The 10,623-nt window shown below is 37.8% G+C and overlaps 2 protein-coding genes across 5 annotated transcripts in view; one reads left to right on the top strand and one right to left on the bottom strand.

Moving 5' to 3' along the window:
- Positions 1–5,302: 5,302 nt before the first annotated feature.
- LOC107104285 (protein YIPF5-like) lies at positions 5,303–7,452 on the bottom strand. 2 transcript variants are annotated; one of them, XM_015404253.1, is made up of 6 exons: positions 7,353–7,452; positions 7,057–7,174; positions 6,710–6,855; positions 6,286–6,431; positions 6,017–6,198; positions 5,303–5,908 (listed from the first exon to the last, which is right to left on the bottom strand). In XM_015404253.1, the coding sequence occupies exons 2-6, from the start codon at positions 7,146–7,148 to the stop codon at positions 5,746–5,748; spliced, it is 729 nt and encodes a 242-aa protein (XP_015259739.1). In that variant the 5' UTR covers positions 7,149–7,174; positions 7,353–7,452; the 3' UTR covers positions 5,303–5,745. The 2 variants fall into 2 exon arrangements, with proteins under 2 accessions (XP_015259739.1, XP_015259740.1); XM_015404254.1 differs by having other exon boundaries at positions 7,057–7,149; positions 7,353–7,442.
- Positions 7,453–8,241: 789 nt separating this feature from the next.
- The window catches only part of setd3 (SET domain containing 3), a 22,100-nt gene continuing 19,718 nt past the window's right edge, over positions 8,242–10,623 (top strand). Inside the window, exon 1 of one of the 3 annotated variants that reach the window (XM_015404256.1) lies at positions 8,242–8,327. The gene's annotated coding sequence lies outside the window, so the exon portion shown is untranslated. Of the gene's footprint in view, positions 8,328–8,530; positions 8,550–10,623 lie in introns of those variants that run through there. The other 2 variants (XM_015404257.1, XM_015404255.1) reach the window with 2 other exon arrangements.

Below are 10,623 nucleotides of genomic sequence, written 5' to 3'. Positions count from 1 at the left end.
GACAAAAGCCATTAGCCTGTCTGCTTTGCTGAGTTTGCTGGCTCTCATCTTCCTCTTGACAGTACCCTATAGATCCTCTGTTGGGTTCAGTTTAGGCTAGTTTGCTGGATAATCAAGCATAGTAGCACCATGGATAATGAACCTTCTTTTGGCACATTCGGAAGCGAATCAAAATGAAATGCAAGCTTACTTTAAAAAAAGAAGACATTGTTAAACTAAGCAGAACAATCCAGTTCTTTTTCTCTTTAGTCCTTTGTAGCCCATGTGTAGGATTTGTCTGAGTGTAGTTGCTCTTGATGTGTAAAACCTTGGAAGACTCCCCAAAACTGATTTCGCAAAGTTGTAGTTATCCATGGTACAGGTTCACCTTTTTACCAAACTTAATCAGTCACTGAAAAAAACTTAAGCAAGTCTGATCTGTGGAATGACAGCATGGATGTACTTGTATGCTGCTTAGAAATAAGTGAAGGACAAACAGATAGATTAGTAGCGGTTAAGATGACAAAGAAACAAGGTATACAAATCCGAGCAATAAAAAGATGGTTTTAAGAATTGGAGGAAGAAATAAAAGTGCAAAAAATGTCAAAATGAACCTGAGTTTTATGATAATAATACAAACAATGTGTACTGTAAAAAAACAAATAGCTCAAACATGTTGGACTCAAAGTCTGCTCAAAACATTATAACACCAGAAAACAAAGCTGACTCTTTACAATCAGAAGGCTTTACTTGTAGCAGTGATGGTATAGACCTGGATGTATGATCGGTCAGGAGAAACACCATAACTGATGCAACTTCCCAGGAAACCTTCAAGTTTTATCTCAACCTACAAACAGCAGACTTTACAAGGAGGAAGTACAGCAAACATTGCTAATCCATATTACATCCTTAAACACTATAAACCGCTGCAGGGAGGACTCGAGTAAAAGCAGAGCTCCCGGGTCAATGACGGCTTGCAGCGCTCCAAGCACGGATCCCCGTCAGCTGAGCTCTGCCGAATGAAAGGTGAGCAGCAGAGAGCCTCTGAGAAGAGAGAGCTCATAAATCATCTGGAAGAATTTAGTGTAAAGTAGCGAGAGGACTGTGCGAGGCCCGGGGAGCGCTTGTCTTGAGCCTACCGCTTGGCCGGAGGGATTTGTTTGCTTTAACCAATCCAAACAGTTAGGAGAAGAAAGAGTGGGCTTGCTCCTCACAGTCCCACCGTGGGATTGTCCTCTCCTTTCCCTCTGCTTTCTGTCAAACATGCACACATGTTCCCTCACATATATCCCCTCTGTAAGGAAGGGAGGTTATGCTCTCTAATATAAACACGATCTGTGGCTGTTGTTTATGCCATCACTTCGACTAACTGTGGGCTTTTCCTTAGTTCAGACCAAGGATATAAGATCAAGTATTTTGACAAGAGGTCTTTAAATGCATTAATCAACTAAAGGGTAGAATTAAGGCTCAGGTTAGTTGACCACTAAGCAATGTTTGATGTACTTCCTCCTTGTAAAGTTAATAACGTGTGTGTATATATATATATATATACATTTAGGAAAATTAAGTACAAGAGGGCTCAAGACATTTAAAATGTCTAAATTAACAAATTTTTTGTGCAACATAAGATTAAATTCTATTTATTTATATAGTGCCTACTCACAACAAATGTCATCTCAAGGCACAATTCAACATAAGATCAAGGGTTAAAATTCCAACCTAAACTGACCCATTGCATATATGGTGGGTACCCTTCCTCTCACAGTCCAAAACATGACTGTTACAATGACTCGTACTCTAAGCTATCAGAAATGAGTGTGTAAAAACATAATTGGCAAACTTTACTAAGGAGGATCAATTTTCACATTCTCCAAAATAGAAAGATAGTGGTCAGAACCCTTGGCTCTTAGACTTCCCCTGTTTAAGGTCATATTCCCATTAGTCTGTGCTTAACAATGTTAAAAATGACTCAGTGTTTTAAAAGTGATATTTCATTACAGCAGAAGAAAATGATGTTGCCACATGTTAGATACATCTTCCAAAATATTTGTATGAACAGAAAAGTATTTGAACCGATTTTGCTTTAGACTAAGAATAATCCTGTGTTCTGATTAGATCATTGTTGAGTAACAGAAAGTCTAAACATCAGCTTTATAGAGAAGAAATCAAACTCATTGTTGTTCGGGGAGATGTTTGTAAGCAACAAAACCAATGAAACCTCTGGTAAAGTTTGCTGTAGGGAGTGCTTCCAATTGCTAAAGTATAAAGGAAGTGCATGAAAGAGTTCTGTTTGGTTCTGTTCTGTGGAATATGGAAAACTCTACAGAGAGCCAAGCTGACCTGGGGCCAGCTGGTGGGGCCCTCTTAGCCAAAGCCACATGGTACACAGTATACAGGAATTTGAGGATTTGAAACACTATAAAAACCTATCTACTAACCTAATTTGGTAGCTAATCATAGATAATCTAACTTCTTTTTTTTTGTCAAAAGACCACTTATGTAATTACTTTGGACCTATTGTGCATGATGATTCAGAAAGTATAGGGAGGGGTCAAGTATGCTATGGGGTTTTGGATATTCTGATGGCGAAAAAGAAGAAAATTAGATCATCATATTTCCCTAATATTCAAGCCAAGGTAGATTTTCTAATGTTAGATAATCTGTTTTAGGTAAGGGTTTACATCAGGAGAGAGACCTGAAGAACTGCTCCATCAGCAACATTGAGGTCTTAGAAGATCTCACATCAGAATGGAACAAAACTTCGACTGAAAATCCTTAGAGTTGTCCATAGTTTCTTCCTTTATGAAGAATTCTTCATTGTATAATCATCTCCAGAAGTTCTAGAGAAGTTTCCAGAATAGAAGCAACCTTCATATTTGATTTTTTTTTCCTTCTTTAAGTTTTTTTCCTTCTTTAAGTTATTTATTCTGAAGCTGCTACCCCAATACTGTAAAAATGATCTAGACATAAGTCAACTTGTCTTAAATTAAGTTTATTTACCCTTAATCTGAGATGATTTGCCCGTGGATGATTTGCCAATGATGTACTAAATGAAATTTTGTTTTGTATAAACTCTATGTATAAAAAAATGACAATAGAAGTTGTATAAGTCTGAGGAATGAGTACTTTTACTCCTAAAAGAAGATAATTGGGTAATATACACTTGAAATAATACAATGAAATGTTTTTTTCTTATTTTAGGCGTAAACCCTCTTTTTCCATTGGCAAAGTGACTCACTTACCTCAACAATTATAGAAAAAATGCACTTATTTTAAGAAAAAATCCCACTCTCTACAACAGATTTATTAAAGATATGCAGCATCATCTTACAAACACTGGACCTAAGGTTCTGCAAAAATTAAACTCTGCTATATCCCTTCTGGTAGACTGATTCACACCCGCATCTACAGTCCAGTCTGTTGTGGCCAAAAGGCAATCCAAAGGTTTACTTTATTCTTGACCCACTCTGATACAACCAAAGACTGCAAAGTTGTCAGAATATTTGTCCATATGACAGTAATTCATCTTGTATTGAAAGTCGGAGGTGAATAAGAGTAAAAAAGGAATTCCCCTGTGGTGCTTTTGGCTACATCATCAAACACGAGACCTTTCAGTCTCACAAACTGTGGTCGCTTTGTCAGGTCTTTTGGTCAGACCATCTTTCAAAGTAAAGTAAAAATTCTGTTGGTCTATTTTGAGTCTAAAAGTGTGAACTTGATCTCTTGCTGTTCCTTAGGCCTTACATTGCTCTGCAAGCTAACTTCTACTAAGTTTCATAATAGGTGGTGGCACAAATCTTAACTTAAACAACTTAATTCCCTTCCTCCAGCTGCAGGATTTCACTTTTTCTGGCCAAAACCTCACTGTCGGAGCTCAACTACTGTTGTATCATTGTTTCTTAAACTCAATAGAAACACCAAGCAGGGAAAACAGCAGTCCTTAAGAGATCAATTCTGTTACCATGTGAAACCCCTGAGGAACCTGATTCACCTTAAGGGCCTTTTACAAGTTACTCATTGCTAATATCATTAGAAAAATATGTCGAAATCCACAAACTGACTCCTCTTTGTTTCTCCACATTCTATCTAACCGTGAATTATTGTCTGCAGAGCATCAGAGTCTCAAGCAATCACAGTCAACTCACCCCTTCATACAACGTAGATATGGTGTAAAAACAATAGTATCCGTTTGTTGACTTAATTGAATTACTTTTTTACAATTTAACATCCTGCTAGCCAACTAAAAATATACTGTTTCAAGAAAAACGAGACATTTTCATATGGAATCTGAGATAAATAACTGATTTTACTGAATTTACTGTTAAAGGTTGTTTCTTTTATAAACCTAAATACATTTTTTTTGTCCAAAGTTGAAGCAACTCAACAGTGTGCGGTTGTGATCGCACAAATCTCTAATTGGTCTTGCCTAAAATCCTATACCAGCTACATAATCAAAGGAGCAAATTAAAGATAAGCAGAAAATCTAAATCATAAATGTTTTGTATAATTACTGTCAACTATTTGACAAACCTTTCAGATTCAACATACTTCTAGATTTAACTCTTGTGCACTGCTCCACAAAAAAACGTGGAAAAAAAAAACTGAACTCTCCTAGGTCTCAGCAACCTCGCCTCATCTCTCGGTGAGGTACTATCTCCCCCTGCTGCAAGAAAAAAAGAAAGGCAATGCCCTATACAAGTCTGTCACCTCGGGGTTTTTACCACCTCTTTCCCCCACCCCCCATGGATGGATAGACAGACAGACTTCCTCTAAAAAAATCTGAATTCACTGTGCACACATTTAAAAGTCATTTAGCATTTGGGTTGAATAGTGACACAGCTTGTATCCCTGTTATCTTACAGCAAGAATGTCCTGGATTCATTACCAACCTAGAGTCTTTCTGCATGGATTTTTGTGTTTTCTCTCTGTGGATGCTTCCTCCCACAGTGTAAAAACATATTAGGACAGTTGGTAACTCTAAATGGCCAATGGGTGTGAGTGTGTGCATGGTTTTGTGTCTCCGTCTTGGCTGCCATTCACTCGTGGACTGCTAGAGACAGGCACCAATCACCTGTGGCAAATACAGGCTGGATGGATACTTTATGCTTTGGAGATCGATATTAATTGCTAAAAAATATGGTTTTATTGTGATGGTTAAGGGTGCAGTGGATAGCACTGCTGCCTTGCAACAAGAAGGTTCTGGGTTTCAATTCCCGGCCCGGGGTCTTTCTGCATGGAGTTTGCATGTTCCCCTGAGCATGTGTGGGTTCTCTCCGGAGACTCTGGCTTCCTCCCACAGTAAAAAAAAAAACAAGTCCTTAGGTGTGAGTGTGTGCGTTAACGGTTGTTGGTCCTGTATGTGTTTGTGTTGCCCTGCAATGGACTGGCAACCTGTGTACCAGACCCCTCGCCTGTAGAAAGCTACAGATAGGCCCCACTACCCCCGTGACCCCAATGGGGATGAGTGTGATGGATGGGTGGATGGATGTAGTGTTTGAGAGTAAATATCTAACAGCATTTAAAGTGTAATCAAAATGAAGGAGTTGGAGAAAGAACTATGGACTTTTTATCCTCAAAGCTTGTCATTGAGGCACGATAAATACCAGTTTTACTCTTAAAATAAAATATCTTAAATTAGTTGAAAAAGTATTTTAAATGATTGTGCCCACAAACAGCTCTAAAGCAAATAATAAAAAAAAAGGAATATTTTTAAAGGTGAAAAAATAACTACATGACATGCAGGAGTTTGGTTTCATCAGGTGGAAGTTAAAAGACAGTGAGCAGCGTGAAGAGTCCATACAGCAGGGAACATGGGTAAAACACCAACATCTGCTGCTCCTGCATTGCAAGGGTGGAGATGAAGATCTTAGAGGCTGAGAAGCTGCACCAACAAATGGCAAGCAGAGCAAGGACTGTTCCAAGGAAGCCTCTGAGAAAACAAAAACAATGAAGGTTATGGTTAAAAAAATAAACAGCTTTGATCCTAAAATATCTCTATAACTCAATTAGACTAATTCAAACAAATACACAAACTTACTGCAAGGAGAAGAAGACAGCAAACGTGGAGAGGACCACGATAGGTAGGAGGCAGTACCCAAGGACACTGGCCACACAGCCGTAAGAAACAGCCAAAGAGCTCATCAGACTCAGCAGAATGTACATCCCAATGCAGGCAATGGCACTGATCCCATAGACGTAGCCAAAGTGAACTTTACCTGCCTGTATGAAGAAGAGTTTCAGGGGGTAAAACTACAACTATGTTAGAAAACTGAAGATGCAGAAATGCATGATGAGAATCAGACTCACCATCATTAAAGTGACACCCAGAGCAATGCAGAAGAGGATAGGACCTGTCAAATCTGTCTCATTCATTATGCTGCCGTCTGCAGGCTTTAAAGGGTTTAGAACTGTGAGTGTCTTCTGCCACATGTGATCAAAATCAATTCCAAGTTCTGGAGAAAAGTGCAGCAGCTCAGGAAATGTCCACAATACAAAAAACATCAAATGCCAGGGTTATTTAGTTTTTTTTTTGTTTTGTTTTTTTACAAATATTTATTGCTGTTTGCAAGTTTTATTTAAGTAATAAGAATGTTGTTTCCAGATTTTTGGGTCGCTTTTATTCAAATTGAACATATTTAGATTTTCCTTTTTTGCAGCTAATTTAGGCAGATTTGTTTTGTCAACAAGATTTGACCTTATAGAACATACGTGTCAGAAAATATGTTATTACCAACAAGAAGAGGAGGTTCCTCCTCTGGAGACTCTGATCCAGTGCTGCTAAAAGATGTGGCTTGCATAGTTGGTTGGTAGATTTCTCCAGAGTACTGCTGCTCCATGAAAGGATTTAGAATATTCGGCAAGCCATCTTGTCCCCCACTGGAAAAATCATCATCATTTAAACATCAATAATCAAAATGGAAGTTTGTTTCAGAGTACAAAAACAATCTGGAACTGATTTGATGTTTTAAAGTGTAACACAAAACTTGTAAACTTGTTTTGTCTGGAAAACCAAATGCTTCTTACAAAACACTACAGTATAACTATATTTAGGTAACATGCATTTTAAGCTATACTTACTCAGTGTCATAATAGGCCACAGCACGTCCCTGATCATCGATGTAACATCCTGTTTGGTAGAAGTCTTGCTCAAACTGCTGGAAGTCCCCCATTCTGATCAAAAGAAGGTTGACCAAAGCTAAAACAGAAATGGATATAGGCAGTTTTTTTCATGCTTCTCTTTCTTGGGATGCAGTAAACAGACTGGGAACCCGAAAGCATGCAAGGCATTTAAATGTAGCTCTGTTGGATCTTATAGTGACTGATTTTAGTTCAATTGCATCATCTTTCTTTTCTTTCCCTTTAAATTAACTCACCTTGATGAATATAAACGTGTAAGCCAAGCACACGTCCTCCTTAGCTTCTCTGCAGAGTTTCAGGACAGAAAACATGAAGGCTTGTGAGGTTAGACTATTATTAGCAGACTATATTTGGACGCTGTAATAAAGGATCTAACAACTGGTCACTTTGCTCCCAGTGTTATTTTGTAAAACCAGCTGCTGAACTGGTTTTAGAGTACAAATAATATATTTTTTTTTTTGCTTCTTATGAATTTTAATAATGAAAACATATTTAAACCTAAATTGGCATATGGGCCTGGTGTAAATTGTTTTTGCCTCAAGACTGACCTCTAATGGACTCCACAAAATTACCAACTACTGTAACCAAAGCTCTTCATTTTTATATATTTTCAGTTTTTTTTTTTTTACACAGTAACAATAATGATATTATAAAAAGCATAACTTTTTTGGTCGATTTTATCATTAAGGCAACTACGATAATTAAAAGACTACCATGTATGGTGTGGTTTCTTTAACAGAAAGTGAGCAGCCAATAGGAATGCGTAAAGGGTGGGACTTAAAATTGTACAGGCACTGTTGCCTTCAAAGTACCTTGGAAATTGGAGTATAACAAATAAAATATATTTTGTTTGTTCTACAGAGTTTTTTTTGCTCTTGATTTAAAGCCAAAGAATAGTTAAGGAGTCACTAATTCATAAAGAGAGAACCCATATAGTTGAAATCTTTGCCTTCAAAGCTCATCTCCTAAAAAAAAAGGGAAAACTGATCGAGTTCGTGCGTAAACGAATGCAACTCTCCAAGCTCCTCAGTTTATTCGAGAATCTAACCAATCAGAAAGCTAATAGTGAATCACTTTCATAGCGTCAGTCTCAGTTGCTCCAATCAGAAAGGCGCTTTACCGTGGGCCTGAAACGCTGGTCCAATCAGAGTCACGGCTTGTTGAAGGTTGGACCTGGATCAGAAAACGAGCTGCTGCTGTCACTTCCACAGGTAGGAATAAGCAGAGTTAGCCATAATGGTTTGATACATAAACTCTTCCTTCAACTGAGTTGGTTACTCCTCGTGAGAGTTGAAATGCGTCCTGACGGTTGTTTCGGCCACATAGAAGCGTTAATAAACCCAGTTTAAGCTGCAATATTCTGGAGCTAACAGCTAGCTGGCTAACGGTCAATGGATGAATGAGCAGCGGGCGTTTCCTCTGGCTGGCTGCAGGTTAGGACTCCCTCTGACAGGGCTAGTGCTGCCATGGGCGTTTCATAAAATCAAAAAGTAGCTGGTTGTCCGTTTTGGGATTCATTGTTGGAAGTAAAGGACTGCAAACACTCTGCTAACAGAGCTGTTAGCATGTTGCCTCCACGCTGGAAACTTCCTAGAGCTTCACTCAACCACACTCCTTTGACCTAGATTTTAGGATCATAATCAGACTTTTAAAATGGAAAATACTGTTGAATAAATGAAAGACAACGGAAACTATATTTACTCTCTAAATTGAGTTATTTTCCCTCAAAATGCAGATGCAGAGCTGTGCTAAAGTATTGCATTTTGCATTAGTAAGATTCACTCTGGTTGAAACTGTCATCTTGCAAAATAACGCAGCATCCACTTCCAGTCTACTCTTTTTTTCTCTCCATAAATTAGAGAAGTTCAGAGCTTCATGGTGTTCCTTCCGTTCATTTTATCTTTACACATTAAGGAAGTGGACATACAGAGCCAATAACCCCTGTTGGCATTGAATAGTATCGACTAAATAGTGTGGAAATATATTAGTATAACTGCTATTGTTACTATTTTTAATATTATTTTTGATACATTCACTGATGCCTTTCAATTTTTTTATTTATCTTTTCTCCACTTTGTAATGTTGCCATTCCTGCTCCAAACACCTAAACCAGGGGTCAACAATTAAGAAACAACCAGTAAAGGCCTGGAGCTATTTTTGTTATGTTACTTTAAACAGAATTTAACACTGTAAAAAAATGAGGTTTTTATGCATCCATGTTATACATTGAGATTTTAAATTAAGAAATATATATATATATATATATATATATATATATATATATATAAAAACATTGTTTTTTTAAGTAGAGGACAACAATGGTTCAGTTTGTTATATAGACAATTTCCTGACACATTTATATTGTAAAACATCTGAACCTACTGTTATTTATTTTATTTTTTATGGCTTAATGAATGCAGTTGGCTGCCCTGCAAAGCCCTAAACCTGAGTTTGAATGTAGACAAAGCCATTCTCAAGTCATTCCAGGCTCATTCGTGACCTCATATATTCCCTAAAACTAAAACCGTTTGTTTGAATGATTGGATGCAAACTATTGGTACTTCAACATACCAGGAAGCAGATTTCTCATCTCCATCAAAATATTTATTTTATACTAAGAGATTTAAAAGTTTCATCAAATCCAGTCAAAATGCTAAATGCGCCTCGCACAACTTCAAAATAAACTTCTCATGTGAGGCATGGATGAGATTTTGGAAGCAGGGAACAAACATAGTTCATACAAACCATGTATGATCCTAATTATCCCTGTTAGAAAAAATCCACAACAAAACGAAAATATTAAGGCAGAAACTGAATATTTGCTGCCTGGATGACTTTTGGGATTTTTTTGTCATATTAAATTAAGTGTTCATCTCTGCATGTTTTGCTCCTGAATTTAATAATAATATAGTGCATGCTCTCCTTGAGCTCAGAGGAAGTCGGAGCGGAGCAAGATGGGAGGAACAGCGTAGGCTGTAGGCCTTGCTTTGCGCAGGAGGTCTGGAGCGTAGTCGGGGGGAGCGGAGACAGAGGATGTTCGATTTCGGGGTTAGACTTTGTCGTCGGACAACATGCGGTAATCTATAAATGTTTTAAATCAGGTTGGGTCTGGATTAGCCAGCAGGGGGGGTCCGGATCTGGAGCGCTGTCCGCTAATCCATGACCTCTGACCTAAACTGATGTTTAGCTACAAAAAAAATCCATTTAAACCCATCTAAATCATGGTTTTTGCGGGTCATTAAAAATCATTAAAAGTTATTAGATAATTGTTTTAATTAAGGCCTAAATTGGCATTAAAATTCATTAAATGTGATTATTTTGGCATTTAAAATGCTTTAGTTAGAAAGAAAAAGTTTATAAAAACAATTTATTAAATAACATATACACTCACCGGCCACTTTATTAGGTACCCCATGCTAGTAACGGGTCTGACCCCCTTTTGCCTTCAGAACTGCCTCAATTCTTCGTGGCATAGATTCAACAAGGTGCTGGAAGCATTCCTCAGGG

The sequence above is a fragment of the Cyprinodon variegatus genome, unplaced genomic scaffold (genome assembly GCF_000732505.1).
Source record: "Cyprinodon variegatus isolate N-32 unplaced genomic scaffold, C_variegatus-1.0 Scaffold1678, whole genome shotgun sequence".
NCBI classification, from domain to species: Eukaryota; Metazoa; Chordata; class Actinopteri; order Cyprinodontiformes; family Cyprinodontidae; genus Cyprinodon; species Cyprinodon variegatus.
This window is presented reverse-complemented; position numbering and strand designations above follow the sequence as displayed.

Bases quoted from the DNA above. Each gene is read 5' to 3' on its own strand.
- LOC107104285 (XM_015404253.1), bottom strand. From the start codon at position 7,148: ATGGGGGACTTCCAGCAGTTTGAGCAAGACTTCTACCAAACAGGATGT. The intron at 6,199-6,285 runs GTGAGTCTGATT...TTCTTCATACAG, and splicing joins TGGGTGTCACTTTAATGATG to GCAGGTAAAGTTCACTTTGG. The intron at 5,909-6,016 runs GTAAGTTTGTGT...TTGTTTTCTCAG, and splicing joins GCTGTCTTCTTCTCCTTGCA to AGGCTTCCTTGGAACAGTCC.